Genomic DNA, 21,953 nt, shown 5'->3' with positions numbered 1-21,953 from the left:
ATCTATGCACAAGTCTACAGAAACTGAGTCACTTCTGTTAACTCAGATAAGATTGTATAGAGTGCAAAAGGATAGAAACATATTTGAGAGCACTTCACATTCACTAATGAAAACAACCAAGTTTATAGACTTAGCTCTACAACTGAATTCCTAGAAAATAGCCAAATAACCCACGTCTAACAGCATATTCCTAGTTGTGGGAAAACAGATTAACTGAAACACATAAAAATAGAAATATAAAATTTCAAAATAGATTTCCTAAACTAAAAATCTTCTGACTCAGTCAACAATTCCTCCCTTAAATTGCATGCTCCTTGCAGTAGTTTATTTCAGAATCTTCAAGCATGCCTAGAGCACTTCGTAGGCGCTGGAAATCTTCAACCTTCAAAGGCTTCGTCATAATATCTGCTAACTGATTTTTGGTACTAAGAAATTCAGCTTAATAACACCATCATTGCATAAATTTCTCAAGAAGTGAAATCTAACATCAATATGTTTACTTCTTCCATGCAAAACTGGGTTTTTGGATAATTTAATTGTAGAAACATTATCACAAAACATCACAGTAGCTCCAACCTGATAGTGATCAAGATGCTCCAAAATTCTTCTCAGCCAAACACATTGACAAGCACATAATGCAGCTACTATAAATTCTGCTTCTGTTGTGGATAGGCTAACCACAGGTTGTTTCTTTGAAACCCAGAAATCACACCACCAGCCAAAAGGAAAGCATAACCAGATGTGCTTTTCCTATCTTCAAGATCTCCTGCATAATCACTATCAGTGTAAGCAAATAATTCTTCATTTATTCCAGCCTTATAGAAAATTCCCAGATTTTGAGTGCCTTGTAAATATCTCAAAATCCGCTTTGTTGCTATGAAGTGACTCTCCTTTGGATGCTCCATAAAGCGACTAATCAAACTAACAGAATGTGCAATATCCGGCCTTGTAGCTGTAAGATACATAAGGCTTTGTTGAGTGTCTTTTATTCATATATTCACTCAACTTTTGGCACTCTTTTTGGATGAATTGTAAATATATTTATGCTAATTTACTCTTTAAAAGTTATATTAGAAGATAGAAGAGTAGTAGAAGAGTTAATGTTGATTTTCTCTCTTAAGTGCAGCAAAAATTGAGGAAAAGAATTCTGTAGCCATAGCTCTGGTTCTGCAGCTATAGCTGTGGAAATCTGGAAGGAAATTCTAGAAGTCAGAAAGTTGCAGCCATGGCTGTGGTTCTGCAACCATAGCTGTGAAAACCTGCAGTGCAAAATTGGGACTCCAGAGAGTTACAGCCATAGCTGTAGATCCACAGCTAGAGCGGTGAGGCATTGAAGATCAATAAAAGTTACAAAAACTCACAGCCATAGCTGTGGTTCCATAGCTGGAGCGTCAGAAATTACTTAACCATGAAGGAGTCTCCACAGCTATAGCGCTGGTTCCACAGCTACAACTGTGGGCTTAAAGTGTGCAACTTCTCCTCTGTTTTGAAGCTCATATAAAAGGGGAAAAAGAGAAGAAACAGGGCATCACGAATATACAGAGAAAAAAACAGATTGAGAAGCACTTGAAGGGAGAAACGGAGCAAGAACGAAGACTTGGGCAGCTGGGTCATTTGGGAACGAAGCCCAACCCCTTGTTTTCATCTCCAACTTTGTAATCTCTTCTTTTACTTCTTAGATCTTGTAATGGCCATGTGTGGCTAAACTCCTTAAGGATTGGTTGGATGTAACTACTAACTCCTCTTCTTCTTAAATATATGCATTTTGATCTCATTATTTGTGCTTGATTCTTCCCTTAATGCTTATATCGGCTTGATCACCCGTTGTATGATTTTTGGCTTTTGAATCCAGTTGGAAAACGTTTTCGAAAACCCGAACTGAATCTTGCACCTAATCATTTCTTGTTCTAGGAATAGACTTGATTTGGTTAGTCACATTGTTCAAGTCATTGTTCTTAATGCGAAGTGTTAAACTTAAAACATAGAGGAATCATGTTTTGAGCTTAATGACTTTAGGATTCAACCTTGAGGAATCTTGTTGAATTACTTAATGAACGTGGAAATAATGAAATTAGAATCGCATTTATTATAAGAAGATCTACGAGTTAGCAAGTTCTCCTGAACCAATCCTTGTTTCTTAATCATTGTTCTTACTACGTTTATTTTATTGTGTTGTTCTAATTTGTTTTCACTCATTTGCAATTATAACAAAATTCTCATTTGAATCATTAGAGCAAGAATTACTAAACACTCAAATCCCTGAGGACGATATTTGAATACTACTTCGAAACTTGGTTCACTTGCCAAGTGGTGTGTTTGCGAAAAACCCTCATCAGGCTTCCTACAAGTTGTTTATATATAGTACTGTCAACCTCTGTTCCTTTATCTTCTTTTAGCAACCTAGTACATGGAGCAATAGGATTCTTCACTGAATTGCAATCAAACATATCAAATTTGTTCAACATATCCTTAATGTATTTTTTTTGCCCAATGTAAATTCCAGTACAGCTCTGCAAAACTTCAATGCCTAGAAAATATCTCATCTTGCCTAAATCAGTCATTGCAAATTCATTCATCATTATAGTCTTAAACTCTTGAAATATCAACTAATGACTACCAGTATATATAAGATCATCTACATAAAAACCCACAATTAAAATTTCACTTCCCTCCTTCTTCAAAAATAAAGTGTGCTCATGAGGACATTTTAGAAAACCGTTGGTTACAAGATGAGACTCCAACTTACTGTACCAGGCTCTCGGAGCCTGCTTAAGTCTATACAAAGCCTTTTTGAGCTTGTATACTTGATGTTCACGTCCTTGACATACATACCCCGGTGGTTGCTCTAGATAGGCATCTTCATTGATTTCTCCATGCAGGAAGGCTGATTTAATATCAAGTTGATAAATACTCCATCTTTTTGTTGCTGCAATTGCAATAACAGTCCTGACAGTTTCAAGACGAGCTACCGGTGCAAAAATCTCCCCGTAATCTATGCCTTCCTCTTGAGTGTAGCCTTTTGCTACAAGTCTAGCCTTGAATTTGTCAATCTTCCCTGTTTCCTTCAATTTAGTCTTGAAAATCCACTTGACACCTATGGCTTTGCAATTTGGTGGTGGATCAACCAGCTGCCAAGTATCATTTCTTTGAATAGCTTGAATTTCAGCATCCATTGCATTCCTCCAATGCTGACTTTTTGATGCTTGATTGTATGTTACTGGATCTACACCAACAAACATGGCAAAATTCATGGCATCTTCCTCAGTTAGAGCATCACCTGTGACATAATCTCTCATCCATTTTGGTGGTCTTCTAGTCCTCCCTTGATCATGAGATTCTGAAGCTGCTGGAACAAAATAATCAGGCACATTTGAGGATGAGTTTGTTGTTGTTGCACTGGAAGTCGCAGCTATATCATTAGATTTGTCTTGAGTTTTCTCCTCAGCTACTTGTGAAGGCTCTTCCAAAGGATTCAACTCACTCGTATCAAGTATACTACTATTTTTAGCTTCACTCTCCAATCCCAAGCAGCATCTTCTTGAAATTTAACATCTCTACTAATCAAAATTTTCTTCTTGACGGGATCATAAAGCTTGTAGGCCTTAGATTCCTCGCTTACACCTAACAACACACATTTGGTACTTTTGTCATCAAGTTTGCTCCTTTGCTGGTTATATACATAAACATATCCAATGCAACCAAAGATCTTGAAGTAAGAAATAGACGGCTTGATTCCGCTCCATGCCTCCTCGGGTGTGATGTCTTTTACAGCAAGAGTGGGGCTTTTGTTCAGAACATGGACTGCCCACATTACAGCTTCTGGCCAAAAAGCTTTTGGAACTCCTTTTTTTCCCAAAACACTCCGAACCATATTGATAATGGTTTGATTTTTCCTTTCCGCCACACCGTTCTGTTGTGGTGTATATGAAGCTGTGAGTTGTCTTTGAATTCCCTGTTCATTTCAAAATTTAACAAACTCCTTGGAGAGATACTCTCCCCCTCTTTCAGTTCTCAACATTTTAATAGGAACACCAACTTGTTTTTCAACTAGTGCTTTAAACTTCTTAAATACACCAAACGTTTCACTTTTCTCAAAAAGGAAATATACCCAAACTTTTCTGCTTAAATCATCAGTAAAAGTGAGTATGTACCTTTTATTTCCATTAGAGGTAGGTGTAACGTAGTTTTAAAAAAAATGTGGCTGATTTAGTAGCCCAGAACGGGCCGTTCCCAATCTGGAACGGGTCGTTCCAAGCTATTAAATTAACCTGAAATTCGTGGTTGGAAACGGGCCATTCTGGAGGGAGAATGGGCCGTTCCAAATTCCAGAACGGGCCGTTCTGGATGGAGAACGGGACGTTCTGGAGGGAGAACGGGCCGTTCCGGATGAGTATCGGAACGGGCTGTTTTGATTTCAAAACGGGCCGTTCTGGGCGTGGATTTTGTGTGTGATTTGGGAGTTCGGAACGGGCCGTTCCGAACTCGGTACGAGCCGTTTTGGGGCAATCCGAAAGTCTATAAATAGGGGTTGGGGGCCTTCAAGAAAATGTGAGTTTTTAGAGAGAAGTTTTAGAGAGAAGGTCTCTGGGTCAGTGAGCTCCTTTTCCCAAATTTCTCTGTTTGACTCCTTTTCTCTGTTTGACTCCTTTTCTCCTCTAGATCACTAACTCCTTCTGACTTTTCTTGAAATTTAGATTAGAAAGCTTGCTTTGGAAGGATTGAAGTTCCGGGTTGAGCTTTGGAAGGGAATTCTATTTCGTCACAGTTGTTGGCTATTTTGAGTCAATCTTCAGGTAAGGGAAGCTAGAACGTTTGTTGTTTAAGTTGCATGTGAGTTTAGAAACTCAATTGATGCATGAAAGTTGAGGATCCATGGCTGGATCGGAGGATTCGCTCATTTTTTGGGAAAAATAGAGTTTTTGGGGTGGAATTGATGCATTGGATGGGTGCATGTAGATTTTGAGTTTGTTTTTGTGTTGTATGGAGCCTATGCATTATTTTGTTGTGTTTGCATGTGGCTGGACTTGTTGGTTTGGATGAGAGTTTCTAAACTCTCTGACTGGGATTAGGCTAGACGCAGGTTGAGTGCGCCAGGCGTGGAAGAGCTTAGAGCTCTCGGGTTGGATGTTGGGCCAGGCGTGATTTGGTTACGTCAGGCTGGAGACTCTTAGGAGTCTCTGTCTCAAGGACACCGAGCGTGAGTTGAATGTGTCGGGTGTGGATGAGTTTTAGGACTCTCAGGTTGGGATTAGGCTGGGCGAGCTCAGGCTGCGTCGAGCGTGAATATGTTTATAAATAATTGATGCTTATGCATGTTTAAAGTTGAAGATTTGGATCATGTATGTATGATATATGATGTATGGTGAGGTGTGATTCATATGTATGCATAGTGATGATATATATGAATGTTTGAATAGGATATGAGTATGTTTATTGATCATGATGGTGGGTAGATCATGTATGATGTATGATGCATTATTGCATGTGATGTCTTATGACATGTGTATGATTGTTGATCATTATGGTGGGCAGACCATATATGATGTATGATGCATGATTGCATGTGATGCCTTATGGCATGAGTCTAGCCTAGGACTTGAGGAGAGGAAAAATATTTTCGAACTGGAAGAGCTCACATAGAGTCTCTTGAGAGTGGTGCTTGGATAGGCCACTGATATATGAGAGTGGTGCTCTGGGAGGCCACTGGATTTGGGAGAGTGGTGCTCAGATAGGCCACTGGGTTGGGTGAGTCTCCTCTAAGTCCTTAGCTAGTGTTGGAGCGGGGTATGAGGTCGAGGGTTATTCCCTTAACCAAGTACTCGGGAAGGTGCGTGGATCCTTGCGGATAGTCAGTGGGCGAACTCCATAATTGACTTGGTTAATGCATGCCAAGGTCGTGGTAAGCCCGTACCCAGCTGTGCTATACCTGATGGTGGATCTGGACTTCCAATTGTGTAAGTGACATCATCCGAGTAAACCCGAGTGAGGATTATATATCCTGTTTAGCTGTGACCGAGCGGGCGCATTGGGCGTGAAAACGGTTGGGGTGGTTTCGGTAGGATGGAATGTCACTTATACAACTCTATTGTTGTGGAGATCTCCTAGGTGTATGCGTGACGACGCATTAGATGATTGATATGCATTGATATCTGTCATGAGATGCATTTATTGCATGATTATTAATATGATGAAGTGTGGTGTTTGACTTCATGATTGGTGCATTGTATGTTATGCGTGAGTAGTATTGGATAGAGTGTATGGTGAGACTCTATGAATATGATTGATGGTTGGATGATTGTGTAGTATAGATTATTGTTCTATACTTGTATGATTGATTTGTGAATTCTAGCTTACCCTTCTGTTTCCATGTGGTGGAACTGCAATGATCATACTTGGTATAGGAGCAGGTCAGGGCTAGCTTGGAGTTGAGGTGTCCGCTGCGAGACGGGAAGTTTTGATCCTCGTGTTGGAGTTACCATTTTGGGTAACGGTTTTGTCTGTGCTTGACCGGCACTAAGAAATATTATTTTTGGGATGACTGTACATATATGGAGTTTTATTTTATAACAAAAAAATTAGATAATTTATTTTTATTTGTACATGTATGTATGGGTTATCCAGCTTAATATTTCTCTTAGTTCACTAGCAGTAGTGCGATTCCACTAAGTGTAGAGACCATGGCAGGTCGTTACAGTAGGACTAATGGGACCGCAAATGCCAGAGTGAATTAATTGCAGCATTGAGAAGCGCGCCAACTACTCTGTCATGGAAAAGGGTCTCTTTGATGTTTTCCTTTGAGACAATGTTCACAGAGATGAGTTGGTGGCGTTAAGGAGGGCAATACTTTTACCATATTAAACTCCAATAAAGTTTTCAGCCCGCTGTAGCTCAAATGCCCATACCGAGAGTGCCAAACTTCTGCAGGTGGCACTGAACTAACCTGAAAGCAAGGCTGAGAAACTCCAGATTTAACATAGACAGCAAACATACGATTGGTAGTCATAGAGGTTTAAAAAATAATCCCCTTTTCTTGAAACACTCTACACTTATTTTGCTTCATCTCAACAATCAATCCTTTCTCTTGAAGTTGCCCCACACTAAATAAATTATTTTTCAGTTTAGGCACATAAAATACAGCTCTAACCAAATGCACAACTCCATTAATTAAAAGTTTAACAGTACCCTTCCCAGCCACCTTTAAAGAACAATTATTCCCTAATTTCACTTCATCAGAAAAAGAAAAATCAAAAGAGGAGAACCAATCTTTTCTACCTGTCATGTGGTTACTACAACTTGAGTCAATAAACCACATGTCTTGTGGATTTGATTTTCCATCTGATGAGAGTTGTGCCATCAGTAACACCACTTCCTCATCGACCTCAACATAATTTGCTTTGCTGTCTTGTGGTTTCTTTGGGCATTCATATTGAAAATGTCCAAAATCATGGCAGTGATAGCATTCTATCGTCGTCTTGTCCACGTGTCTGCCTCCTCTGTGATGGAGTTTAGGTTGAAGCAATGGAGTGATTCTTGCTTCTTGTGACCTTCTCCGAAATTTGAAGACCTTTTCCTTGAGCTTGCCACGGATTGAATGATGGAGGAAGATGATTGAAATGATAGAAGAAAATCCCTAAGCTATGGATGGAAGCATCCAAGCTCAAGAACTAAAGGAAAGCTCACTTTCAAGAGTAGGGAAAAGGTATAGGTTCTCCTAGTTCTAAGTGAGTTTCGGTGACCTTTGAGAGAGAATGGAGCTGAAGTAATATTCAGAAAATTCTCTATTATTCAAAAGTGTTTACAAGAGTGAAGGTTTCAAGTATTTAAAGCCAAGGATCAAAGGAGTTTTGGAGCCATTCCATGTGCACTCAAAAGTGGCGCCAATTTGAATTCAAATTCAAATTTGAATTCAAAGTTGAACGTCCACTTGCACATGCCATGTGCAGCCAACCCTTCTAGAATTCTAATTGCATTTAGAAGTAATTTAGGGTTCATTTAAGTGTACACATGTGCAGCCACCTTTGGCACAAAACATGTGACTCAAATGAAACTCTAATTACTCTTAAATGTAATTAACATTCTATAATTCATGCTTTAATACTTAATCCTTCTAAATTCCTATTCTAATAACCTAAATACAATGGCCAAGCAAATACAATGGAAAGGAAAAATTACAAGAATGAAAATGAGCCCAATATTGGGTACCAAAAGCCCAAAGGCCCATGAAGCCCAAAACTAGGCCCAATAAGCCTATAGCCTAAAATGTTATCCTATATGGTCCAAAATACAAGACCCAAAATATAGAGAACCTATACTAACATGGTATATACAAGATATAAGAAAATAGCTAAAATAAGATATGGCCCATGAGAAGCTCAACTTGGGCCTTTCAAGCCCTATCGGGCCCATTGGGCCTTGACTGGCCCAATCCTCCATGTCTAGCCCACTCATCTTGGCTCCTTCAATATGTCACCCCTTGCTTTCCTAAGCATGATTCCATCACTCTGCCTCTACCTCTTCCTTGAACATTTCCACCTCGAAAAACTCCTCTTCCACGTTCACATCTAGCACCTGTCTCATCTTGCGCAACCTTTAACACTTGCTCGTCTTGCGCATTGTGGCCATTTATCCATTGCTCGTGAACTAACAAGCTGCTTTGGAGTTCATCTACAGTCATGGTGTCCAAATCATGAGATTCTTCAATGGAACACACTACATAATCGTACCTTGAGGTCATTGAGCAGAGAATCTTCTTAATGACATTAAAATTAGACACCCGTTCACCATACATCCTCATCTTATTTGCAATTGTGAGAGTTCGAGGAAAATAGTCATTAACTGATTCTCCGTTCTTCATCTGCAAAATCTCCCATTCACGTTGGAGGGCTTGAAGTTGTGCTCGCTTTACTCTAGCAGTGCCCTGGTATTTTTGTTTTAAAGAATCCCAAATCTCCTTCGACGTCTCCTTCTTCAAAATCGTTTCAAGCACAGCTCGATCAATTGCTTGAAATAAATAATTTTTTACTTTTAAATCTTTTAACTTGAGCTCCTCCACATTCTTCTTCTCGTTCTCTGTTAATTCAGCTTCTGCTGCATGTTTGGGAATCCCTGGATCTATAAGATTCCAATATTCTTTTAACCTTAAGAAGTTCTCCATGAGCATTGCCCAATGATCATAATGCTCATTTAATTTTGGAATTGCAGGTTGCACAAAATTGCCATCCGTAGCCATGATTGAAGTCTGCTGCTTCTTGCTATAGTGAACCTGGCTCTGATGCCAGTTGTTAACTCAGATCAGATTGTATAGAGTGCAAAAGGATAGAAACATATTTGAGAGCACTTCACATTCACAAATGAAAACAACCAAGTTTATAGACTTAGCTCTACAACTGAATTCCTAGAAAATAGCCAAATAACCCACGTCTAACAGCATATTCCTAGTTGTGGGAAAACAGATTAATTGAAACACATAAAAACAGAAATATAAAATTTCAAAATAGATTTCCTAAACTAAAAATCTTCTGACTCAGTCAACAACTTCATTATTCTTTCATGTTAGCAAACCTAGTCCTCTATCTCTCTTGAAAGTGTCAAAAATCTATAAGGTATAAATGTTAACATTGAATAACTTTTTATAACAAAAGTTAAAACTATTGTTTGTTTCTAATTGAAATTTTAGGCCTTAGAATCAAATCCCCAACATATAATTTTTTAAAATAGGTTTAAAGAATTTAACTAACGTAGACTAAAATCGAAAGAAAATAAATGAAAAGCAATAAAAGTAATGTAAAAGAAACTAAAGTTAAAAATAAGAATAAAATAACAGCCATGCATTAGAAGTAATGAATAAAATAACTAAAGCTTTATTAAACAAAAAAAAATATACTTCTACAAAAATAATTGATACAACATAACATCATTTTTTATATTTACCTCTTTCTAATATTAATAAAAGTAGAGCAAATGACTAATTTAGTCTCTAAAATTGTCATTTCAATTTATGAATTTAATGAAATAAAAAAAAAGTCTATATGTGACTCATTTTTTCCTTCCATTAAGTTAGTTCTTTTTTTTTTAAAACACCATTTGGATACTTGAAAGTATATGTCATTGACATTTTATTCACCAAAAGTATAAAAATTTAAAAAGAGTTATTGAAAATGTAAAATGTTACTCACTTTAGTTTACAATTCAATAAAACACATGACTTAAATGATAATATTAATGTATATTTAGGGACTAAAATGACAATAAATAATTACTTTTAAAGACTTAAATGAAACAATTATAACTTTCAAGGATTTATTCATAATTTCTTTACTTTCAAGGACTAAAGTGATAGTGATATATACTTTTAGTGACTTAAATATGCAGTGTTTACCCTTTTTCTTTTTTTATTTTATTTTATTTATTTATAAAAGTGCTTACATGACACATAGATGGTTGACATGTAACATATATGAGTGATGACACATCATGTGGGTGTACCATGTGGAATATAATAATGTTTAGGGATTGTAATAATGTTGAGTTGCAATTTTAGGAAGTAGAATAAAATTATATTAATGTATATGAACTGAATTGATATAGAGTTACAATTTCAGATACTAAATTGACTGTCTTGCAATTTAAAAGATTAAAATAATATTATATTACACTTTTAGAAACTATAATGACATAATATTACAATTTCAAAAGGTAAAATGACATTGCATTATAGTTTATACCACATGATAAGCATACTTCACATGACGTGATACATTTATATAATCAGTGTCACCACACATGTGCCACGTGTCATCTACGTATACAACACATGACACAATATTGTCATGTAAACACTTCTACTAAAGAAAATGGAATTCATTCAATGGAGAGACTAATGTTAATGACAAATTACATTTCCAAAGACTTTTTAAAAAAAAAATTAGATTCATGGATTAAAATGACAATGGGTGACAATTTCTAGAACTAAATTGACCATTTATCCATAAAAATAATAAATAATGTGACGGAGAGATATATTACAAAATAATGAAGTCATCTTTTACAACATCCAAATGCCCCCCAGAATGATTATTTTAGATATATTCATCTAACCTTTCTTAGCCAACCTTTGAGTAACACACATGAAAATGTAGAAGAACAATTTCTAAACTTGATTTGAATATTCAACCTTTTGGCTTTTTAATTTGGTTTCAATCCAGGACAAAAAGAGTTGAATGCTACAACTTCTGTTCCAAGCAAGACCCGTAACAACATACCCAAGAAGATGCTGAGCAAGAATTGACAGATCCCATTTTCACACACACAGGGGGGAATCAATAGATTTGAACTACAACAAGCTCACAAGACCCATTCTTACGTGTGTGTGTGAGCCTACCACCCTTTACTTACCCCTATGAGAGTATTAGAAACACTTTGATATATAAAGACTCTACACTTGAATGATTCAAGCAATGTGCGACTCTTTTGTTTTGAAATATCATATATATGTACAACAGATGCTAGTAATGCCATTGGGGAGTTGACTTGAGTGATCATAATGGTTTATGGTAAGCTGATGAAGAATGCAACTTTTTGAGAGCATTGCGAGTTGTCTGCTATCAATGAATTAATAAGAAATTAGATGAAAGATATAAATTGTATTTTAACTTGCTTTGAAAAAGACGTTAGTTTAATTTTTTCCACAAAAGGCATAGGGATTAGGGAGTGGAGTACATGGTGAAATTGAAGTCAACGATTGCGAGTAAATAATAATAAAGAAGAGGTTGTCCTTGTCCTTGCATTGAGTAGTGAGAGTCGCAAATGTGTTCCTAAACGAAAAAGCACGTGTTTCTGAGCTTCAAAGGAGAGGACACGAGTGAGATCTTGGAGGCAAAAACACTGAATCCAACAAAGAGAAAGTGTTGAGGTGGAAAGCTGCTCTCACTCAAGCAGCCAATATCTCTTGATGGGACTCTCCAAAACATCGGTAACTAACCACCAATTCTTCCTCTTTCTAGACCACTAGGGTGAGCGTGGTTGGGTGGAGAGGGGTCGAGATAATTAGAAACATGAGGACCTAAGTTCAATTCTCATTGCGATCATCTTTGTAATCTTTCCTATCTTTACCAAAACAAAAAAAGTTAACTTATAAGTTAGCGTTATAAATTGAGAGTTAAACTTTGAAAACTTAAGCATTAAATTTCTTTATAGCAAAAGCATATTAAAAATTATAATTAAATTCTACTAGAGATATTAATTTAGCATGCAACTTTTTGACATTCGTGATAGATTTAATATTTTCCTTTGTCTCGTTTGTTTAACTTTTATGTTAGGGACGAATCTCATATCATCGAGAATGTTGCCAATGATGTAGTGCAGAAGCCACAACTGAGATACCCTACTGAACTAATAGGCTTTGTTGGAACAGAAAAACAATTGTAAGAAGGTAGAATTATTACTGAAAAAAGTTCGAGTCATTGGAATTTGGGGTATGGGGGGAATTGGTAAGTCTACCATTGCAAAAGTCTAGTTTGCCAAACTCTTTCCCCAATATGATAATGTCTGTTTCGTGGCAAATGCAAAGGAATATTCGCTGGATATTAGATGACTATGGTTTTGAGGAGGCTCAGTAGTAAAAAGGTTTTCATTGTACTAGATGATATGGATAGTTTAGACTCATTGGAGTTTTTATGTCGAGAGTATGGGAACCTAGATCGTGATAGTAGACTCATTATAATAACAAGAGATAGGCAATTGCTTGTTGGAAGAGTTGATTGGATATACAAGGTCAAGAAAGAGAGAAATCCAGAATCTCTAAAGCTTTTTTGCTTGGAAGCCTTATAGAGAAGGCATCCCCAAAAGGGTTATGAGAGTCCCTCAGAAAGTGCAGTTAAATATGTTGGTGGTGTTCCATTAGCTCTTAAAGTTTTGGGTTCATATTTTCATTCAAAAAGTTTGAACTTTTGGGAGAGTACTTTAAGAAAACTCAACAAGTATCCTAATGAGAAGATTCAGAACGTGTTAAAAGTGAGCTATAATGGATTAGATGATCTAGAAAGAAATATATTTCTAGATATTGCATTTTTTTTTCAAAGACAAAAGGAAAGATCATGTCATAATGATATTAGATGACTGTGGTTTTGAGGCAACTAGTGGAGTAGAAGTTCTTGAAGACTGATGCATGACTTATTGCAAAAAATGGGTTTGGAGATAGCATGTCAAGAATGTAGAGGAGATCTGGGAAAAAGAAGTCAATTGAAGGATAATGAAGCTCATCAAGTGATTGAAGAAAACACGGTAAGTGAAAAATATGTGCTGACCTTTTATAAGAATAGTTTTTATATAGAAATTGTAGCAAATTTGATACCGTTTCATTTTTGTGTGTTTTGTCAGGAAACTGATGCAATTCAAGGCACAACATTAAATTTTTCTCAAGTTAAAGAATTACCTTTGCAGGTCATATATGAAGAAAATAAAGAAACGCCAAATAAACCAGATACAACATTGCATGAAACCGTGGAGTCACAGTCAGACAAGGCAAATGAGTCCAAAGAAAAGTCATGTAAGGAATCATGTGTACATACCATTAATAAACCATACAACTAAGGTTTTCTTACAAAAGGCATTCTTTTTTAGTTTTCACTTCTTTTCCTTAGCTGCAGAATAAATAATTTTACAATGGTGTTGGGCTTACTCCAAGATCAAACGACTCGAAAAACTACAAACAAGTCGAAACAATCATATAGATTCCTCGAAAAATGATATGAAGATGGACACCTTCCAGTGGCAAATATTCGAGATCGAGAATAGTTGTGCTCGAAAACTAGTAAAAGTGTAGTACCAATGGTCACATGAAGGTGGTCAAACGTCTGAATCGAGAAGTTAACATATGTGTGGACAGGTAGGTCGAGAGGTTAATATGAACGTGGGAGGACGGTTAAAGGAAGTTATAACTCAAGACCACGTAGCAAGCATAGTGGATAGCAGTTATGAGTTAGAGGTGTACGTGCACAAAATTAACCGCTCTTGATTGCTCTATAAATACAAGGATTACGGACCGTAACAGAGGTCGAAAAAACTCATACTTGAATTAACTTCTGAAGCACTCTCTGCCTACACACACATATGGCTTTCGTGCACAAGATCGTTTTTGGGTATGACTGACTCTCGGCCACTCTTCTTTTACTTTTTAGGAGTAGAATTAGCATAGTTCTCTTATTTATTTCCTTTAATCACGTAGTTATATTACTTTGATATTGTAACTCTGGAACATTATGCAAGTTGAACTATGATTTGTATTGCAAGTATCTTAATTATTCATTCTGTTCATCTTAGCATTTATGTGTGAAAATTATTGCTTGTTAATTATAGAAGAATCTTTAGAAACAAGTAATTACTAAAGTTGTTCACTCCTTTTCCTGTTCTTAAATCACAAATCCTAAATTGAAACCATTTACGTGCTAGTTCGAGTAAAAAGTACCCTTAAACGACGTTTTCACCGTAAACAAATGGTCTCGCAAACTTTATAAGGACTCATTTATATAATTATTTCCTGTAATAATTCAAAAAATTTGACTCGCCTATTTTTAATAGTCTTCACAGTAGGGGTGTTCAAATTGCTAAATTGAACTAAACTAGAAGAAAACTAAACTAAATTATAATAAATAGTTCATCAAACTAAATTGAACTAAAATAAATATTGACTAAACTAAACTAAACTATTATCTACTTTAGTGCACTATAGTTATAGGAGTTTGAACTAAACTATAATATCAACTAAATAAAACTATTATTAACTATAAACTAAATTGAACTACATTAAAAAAAAAATTAAAATCAACATTTTTAAATTGAGCTACCAAATCATTGATATTAATTATGAATTAACACTACTATAATTTTTTTTATTACATGCGATTTTTCCTGCGAATTTTTCATAAAAATTTGCAGGAAACGTTTCTACAAATTTTTTTGTGAAATTTTATCTATAGGTAATAACTTCGTGGATAATATGTTTTTGCGAATTTTAAAATTTATAAGAAATTTTCTAGCAAAATTTCTTGCAAAAAAAAATCGCAGGAAGGTTTCCTGCAAAAAAAAATCGCAGAAAAGTTTCCTGCAAAAATAATTCGCAAGAAAGTTTCGTGCGAATTTTTTTGCAACAAAATTCTGCAAGAATATTTTTTACGAAAAAAATTAAAGAAATCACTAATGATCACAATGAATTTATCTGAAGCATTTGTTTTCACGTCCCAACATGTGATATATAATCTTTTAAATTCTAATATTGTAGATTATAAGCCTAACACTTAACCATACAAATCAACTTATAAGATAAGTGTTGCCCCAACTTATATATTCTTTAATTGTTTTATTTTCAATTGATGTGAGACTTGAAGTTTTTTTAAAATATTAAACTTATAAATTTAAATATTTTTTTTATTTTTCTTGCAGATTAAAATTGATAGGAAAATCCGCAGGAAAAGTTACCTGCAAAATTTTTCTACCATTTAGTAAACATTACTTGCAAATTTATTTTTGCAAGAAAATTTGCAAGAAACAAAATAAAATTTATTGTGGCAAAATTTACAAAAATAAAATTTGGAAAATTTTTTCTATGATCATTAAAATTGTAGCAAAATTTACAAAAATTTCTTGTAGATTATTTTTCATAAAAAGATTTATAGGAAATATCTGTAAATTATTTTTATTAAAATAAAAATATTTTTTAGCATAAAAAATAAAATTATTTAGATAATAAAGAGATAAGTTTTTATATATATATAGTACATTTTTTTTAATTTTTACAATATTTATATTAAAAATATTGAAAGAGTAATAATTACGAAAGGTATATAAATTTTTATTCAATTAATAAATAAAAATTATTTTTTTAATCTTATAAATTAATTATTTATTTAGAACTATAGTGCACTAAACTACTTTTTATAATAGTTTAGTTTTTGAAACTAAAACTTAAAATATAGTTTATTTTAGTTTTTATAAAAATTAGTTTAATTTTTTATAGTCTAGTTTAGTTTAGTTTTCCTAATAGTTTAGTTTAATATAGTTCTTTGAACACCTCTACTTCACAGTTCACACACTAACCATGTGTATCTATCTTTTGGGTTTACTTTTTCGGTAAAATGTTATTCTTTCCTCCTACTTATAATCTTTCTTTATTGTTTATCTCACAGAACCAAACTCAGTGATGGATGAACTAGAATCAGTTGAAGACAATGGGAGGAAACATCATTTTTCTGATGCTGAAGTGAGCGTTGGATATACTCGCAAGGGAATTAAGATTGATGCTAGAAGCAGGGAGAGTATCACAGAAGATGTAAGTCAATGGTTCTTATATTATTCTAAATTTTTAATAAACTTGGTCTTCCTTATTACTTAATGTGTTGAAAATTAATACAATATTACTTGCATTTTATCAACATTTCAATTTTCAACAATGTCATTTGTCAATACAATGATTTGATTGTGCAGCTTGTAGACGAAGGAAATATAAGAATACCAGCTGAACGGCTGAACCTAATACCAGTTTCCACGACCCTATTGAGTCACAACTAACAGAACATTATGGGTCCGAAGACAAGTCAAGTAAGGAACTTAATCGGTATATATACCATTGCTATCACATTGCCAGTCACACAAACTTTATATTTATGGATAATATTTTTAACTCTAAGATTTAATGAAATTAGATATGACATTCGTTTCTTTTTTAACATTACTTTGACCTTTCTTAATCTATATAACTGCATAAGAAATTAAGAGAGGTTGGTATAGGATAAAAAAATAAAAGGGTATGGAATGAAATCTCGTTAAACTTTAAGAAGTGTGAGAGTAATTCGCCCCATTTCTTATTAATCATTTCATATTATAATTCAATATAGTTTGAGTCAACAATTTCCGATATTGTCAAAGGTCTCTTCATATTATCTTTCGAGTTTGCCTTCTTTGTCGAATTCTTCTTTCCTCCTACCTATTTTTCTATTAGTTTTGGTAACACAATCGAAGTTAGTAGTGATGGTTGAACTAGAATCGGCTAAAGAACAAAGTGACAGCAAAAACTATTTTTCTGGTATCAAAGAGAGCATTAAATCTGCTCCCAAGGAAACCCAGACCACTGCTATAAGAGGTTCCAAAGAAAAATCCACAAAGTCTACCTAAGTTGTAAGTCTATTTTATTTTTTAAAAGTATCAAATAAAAAATGTAACACTAGCATGTTAACATTATTTCAACTTTCAATTATATCATTTTGTCAATATGACGATTAGCTTTGGAAAGAGTGTCGACAACATTTCTCATGTTATTGTCAATTTGATGGTTACATTTGTTGGGGTTATGTTATTGGTATTTGTTTGAGGGGATATTTATATTTACATAGTCTTCATAGTTTTTTTTTTTTTGTTATCATCCAAAATGCCTCTCAATCATTGGTGTTGAGAGTAATGGTGAATGGAGAGAACATATTTCTTGTGTATTGCAAAGCAAAAGATAGGTTTATATACAAAGTAGTGGGCCTAGGCCCATAAGATAAAACTATATCTAACACTCCCCCTCAAGCTGGTGTATATAGATCATATGCACCAAGCTTGTTACAAATATAATCAATCCTAGGACCCCGTAATGATTTGGTGAAGACATCTGCCAACTGATCAGTAGAGTTAACAAACTGAGTAGTAATGTCCCCAGATAAAATCTTCTCACGAATGAAGTGACAATCTATTTCAATGTGTTTGTTCCTCTCGTGAAATACTGGATTTGAGGTAATATGAAGGGCAGCTTGGTTATCACATATGAGAGTCATCTGTGTAACTTCGCCAAATCTCAGTTCTTTAAGCAACTGTTTGAGCCAAATAAGCTCACATGTAGCAGAGGCCATAGCACGATATTCTGCTTCTGCACTAGATCTTGCCACTACATTCTGCTTCTTACTTTTCCAGGAAATCAAGTTATCACCGATAAAGACACAATAACCTGAGGTGGATCTCCTGTCAGAGGGAGAGCCTGCCCAATCTGCATCTGAGTATCCCACAACTTGGGTATGATTGTTGTAGCCATATAATAAACCTTTTCCTGGAGCACCTTTGATATACTTTAGAATGCGGATGACTGCATTCCAATGTCCTGCACATGGAGAATTGAGAAATTGACTCACCACACTAACCGCAAAAGAGATGTCAGGACGAGTTACCGTGAGATAATTCAATTTCCCAACCAATCTTCTGTACCTCTCAGGATCTGAGAAAGGCTCCCCCTGACTTGGTAGAAGTTTAGCATTAGGATCCATAGGTGTGTCAACGGGCTTGAAATTCATTAGCCCAGTTTCCTCTAAAATATCCAATGCATACTTTCTTTGAGATATTACAATTCCATTTGTAGATTGCGCTACCTCAATCCCCAAGAAATATCTAAGTTTACCAAGGTCTTTTGTCTGAAAGTGATGGCAAAGATATTGTTTTATCTGAGAAATGCCATGATGATCACTACCGGTAAGAACAATATCATCAACATACACTATCAAGTAGATGCACCCAGCAGTGGAATGTCGATAAAAGACCGAATGATCAGCTTCGCTTCGAGTCATACCAAACTGTTGTACTACAGTACTGAATCTACCAAACCATGCCCTTGGAGACTGCTTAAGACCATAAAGTGATTTGCGGAGACGACATACCAAACCGGAAGACTCCCCCTGAGCAACAAACCCAGGAGGTTGCTCCATATAAATTTCCTCAAGCAAATCCCCATGAAGAAAGGCATTTTTAACATCCAGTTGATAGAGAGGCCAACGGCGAAGAGCAGCCATGGCTAAGAATAATCTGACAGAGGTCATCTTGGCAACGGGGGAGAAAGTGTCACCATAGTCTAATCCAAAAATTTGAGTATAACCTTTGGCGACCAAACGAGCTTTGAGTCGATCAATGGTGCCATCAGGACCAACCTTGACTGTAAAGATCCATCGACATCCAACCACAGACTTCCTAGGAGGCAAAGAAACAAGATCCCAAGTACCATTGTTCTGAAGAGCACACAGTTCATCAAGCATGGCTTGTCTCCAACCAGGGTGGGCCAAGGCATCACCTACATTTTTAGGAATAGACACAGAGGAAAGAGAAGAGAGACAAGTATATAGGGAGGGGGATAACCGGTGATAACTCAGAGTACTATAATGAGGAGAAGGATTACGAGTAGAACGATTACCTTTCCGGAGGGCAATAGGGAGGTCAGACTCAAGTGGTGGGGCCGGAGGAGACGGAGGTTGTGACACCGAAGTAGAGTCGGGTGGGGGTCCAATGGGAAGGCTGGAGCGTTGCCGACGATGATAAACTTGAAGTGGAGGCGGAGGTGGTGGGTCGGGTGACACAGCAGACACAGGAGGAGTATCAAAGACAAGAGGGAAGGGTGAAGGGGCAATGACAGGTGTAGGAGAAGAGGAAGTAGATGAAAAGTAGAGAGAAGACTCAAGAAAGGTGACATCAGCTGAAATCAAGTAGCGACGAAGGGAGGGTGAGAAACATTTATACCCCTTTTGAGACCTAGTATACCCTAAAAAGACACATTTGTGAGACCGAGCGGAGAGTTTGTCAAGACCAGGACTGTGATTATGGACAAAACATGTAGATCCAAAGACGCGAGGGGGTAGGGGGTGGAGAGGTTGAGTGGGAAATAAAATAGAGTGAGGTATTTGATTGTTGAGGACAAAAGATGGCATTCGATTGATGAGATAGCATGCAGTGAGAACAACATCATCCCAAAAAGGTTGAGGAACGTGACCATGAAGTAAAAGGGTGCGAGTGGTCTCAATTAGGTGTCTATTTTGCGCTCAGCCACCCCATTTTGTTGAGGGGTATATGCACAAGAAGTCTGATGAAGAATGCCATGGGAAGCCATGAAGGCTTTAAAGGAGTGAGAGAGGTATTCACGAGCATTATCACTATGAAAAGTACGAATAAAAACACCAAATTGAGTCTGAATTTCATTATAAAAAGATTGAAATATGGAAAATAATTCGGAACGAGATTTCATTAAAAATAGCCAAGTACACCGAGATTAATCATCAATAAAAGTTACAAAATACTGAAATCCTAAAGTGGACGTGACCCGACTCGGCCCCCAAATATCCGAGTGAACTAAAGCAAAAGGAGACAACGCTCGGTTGGGGACACTTGGAGAAAATGAACTACGACTATGTTTGCCTAACTGACATGACTCACACGACAAATGAGACAACTTAGATAGACGTGGTACAAGGTGTTGAAGCTTGGCAAGGCTAGGATGACCTAATTGAGCATGGATGAGGGAAGGGGAATCTGCCACCAAACCAACAGGAGCAGAGGTGCGTAGGTGATAAAGGCCATGAGACTCACATCCGGTGCCAATCATCCATCCCGAACTCCGGTCCTGTAAGAAAACAGAATCTTTAGTAAAAGAGATAAGACAATCAAGAGAGCGAGTAAGACGACTAAGGGATAATAAATTAAAGGGAGACTCTAGGACATAAAGAACATTGTCAATGGAGAGAGAAGGAGAAAAATGGACAGTACCAACACCATGAGATGTGGCGCGAGAACCATTAGTCATAGTGATAGAGGGTAAATAAGCAGAGGTAGAAAGAGAGGAGAAAAGAGACCGATTACAAGAAATATGATTGGTAGCACCAGAATCTAGGACCCAAGGGCCAAGAGAGGTGGAGTGGGTGAGACCAGCAAACGAAGGGCCTGTGTGCGCAATAGAAGCAGTGGAATTGGAAGCTTGACGTTCCTCATACCATTTAAGGAAGTCATTGAAGAGAGCTGGAGGCCCAGAGCCAGAACTATCAGAGGGGGTAGCACCAGATGCAGTAGAGACAGGAGAGGCAGTGTGGGCAACAGCAGCAGCAGGGCGAGGGGGACGACCATGTAAGACGTAGCAACGGTCAATTGTGTGGCCCAGTTTGTGACTGTGATCACACTTGGGACGACCTTTGCCCGGTTTGCGAGAGCGCTGACGATCATCACATTGAGAAATCAAAGCAGAGGAGTCTCTAGTGGGAGCTGAAGAAGGTATGTCAGGGGAAAACTTGCAAGGCACACGCAACAGAGTGGACCAAGCCGAGTTCAAGGTAAACACAGTCGGAGATCCCAAAATCTGATCACGAATGGAAGAGTACTCATCAGGAAGCCCATACAATGCCATCAACATAAAGAAAGTTTGGCGTTGCTCTAGTTCCTTGGCAAGAGTGGCAGCAGGAGGCAAAAGTTCATTGAAGTCATGTAGGAGGCCATGAACTTTGCCCAAATACTCAGCCATGGAGCCCTCAAGGCGTTGTGGGGAAATGACATTCTGGAGATTTTGACACACACCATAGAGACGTTGAGTATCATTGGTGTATAACACTCGGGCTTGTTCCCATACATCAACACATGTCTCATGGGCACGAAAAATTTGCTTTAGGGAGGGATGAATGGTCGACTTAAGAACACTACAAATTTGAGCATCAATTTTCAACCAACGAGGACGATCCTTCTCATCAACGAAAGCAGTTGTCTGGGTAAGGTGAGCAACATAATCCTGTCCCTTAAGCCAAAGCTTGATATCCGAAGCCCAAGTATCATAATTGGTTCCATCTAACTTATCAATGGAAAGAGGAACATTGGCATAATTAGTGAAAATAGAGGATTCAGGCCGATCAGCGGAAGAGGAAGCCATAGGTGCTGTAACAGGAGAGAGAAACAGCAACAGGAGAGAGAAAAATGGCCCGAGAAGGAAGAGATCCGTGCCAAACGAGGTCCGATCACAAAAAAAATAGTAGAATGGGGTAGAGGATGTCGGGGCGAGTCCGGTGCCGGTTATCGCCGCCGGAAAATTTGCCGGACGCGCCGCCACGCGCGGCGGCCGACGGAGAGGAGAGAGAAACCGCGTCCAGCACGGAATTGGCGCGTGGGGGCGCGTGCCACCTCCGTTTGGCGCG

General features: G+C 37.0%; 1 protein-coding gene across 1 annotated transcript; it reads right to left on the bottom strand.

Annotated features, from left to right (window-relative positions):
• Positions 1–298: 298 nt before the first annotated feature.
• Positions 299–965, bottom strand: LOC145957789 (secreted RxLR effector protein 161-like). The gene is made up of 2 exons (XM_083074193.1): positions 679–965; positions 299–425 (listed from the first exon to the last, which is right to left on the bottom strand). Exons 1-2 carry the CDS (start codon positions 963–965, stop codon positions 299–301), a joined length of 414 nt encoding a protein of 137 aa, XP_082930319.1.
• Between the last annotated feature and the right edge of the window lie 20,988 nt (positions 966–21,953).

This window comes from Cajanus cajan, chromosome 5, assembly GCF_000230855.2.
Source record: "Cajanus cajan strain Asha chromosome 5, NIPB_CcT2T_4, whole genome shotgun sequence".
In the NCBI taxonomy this organism is placed as follows: Eukaryota; Viridiplantae; Streptophyta; class Magnoliopsida; order Fabales; family Fabaceae; genus Cajanus; species Cajanus cajan.
The sequence above is the reverse complement of the archived record's forward strand: the minus strand, read 5'-3'. Positions and strand labels throughout refer to the sequence as shown.

What these genes read in the sequence shown, in the direction of transcription:
- LOC145957789 (XM_083074193.1), bottom strand. Translation starts at nt 965, where the DNA reads ATGTATCTTACAGCTACAAGGCCGGATATTGCACATTCTGTTAGTTTG. An exon ending in TTTCAAAGAAACAACCTGTG is followed by an intron (nt 426 to 678) that starts GTTAGCCTATCC and finishes TGAATTTCTTAG; the next exon opens with TACCAAAAATCAGTTAGCAG.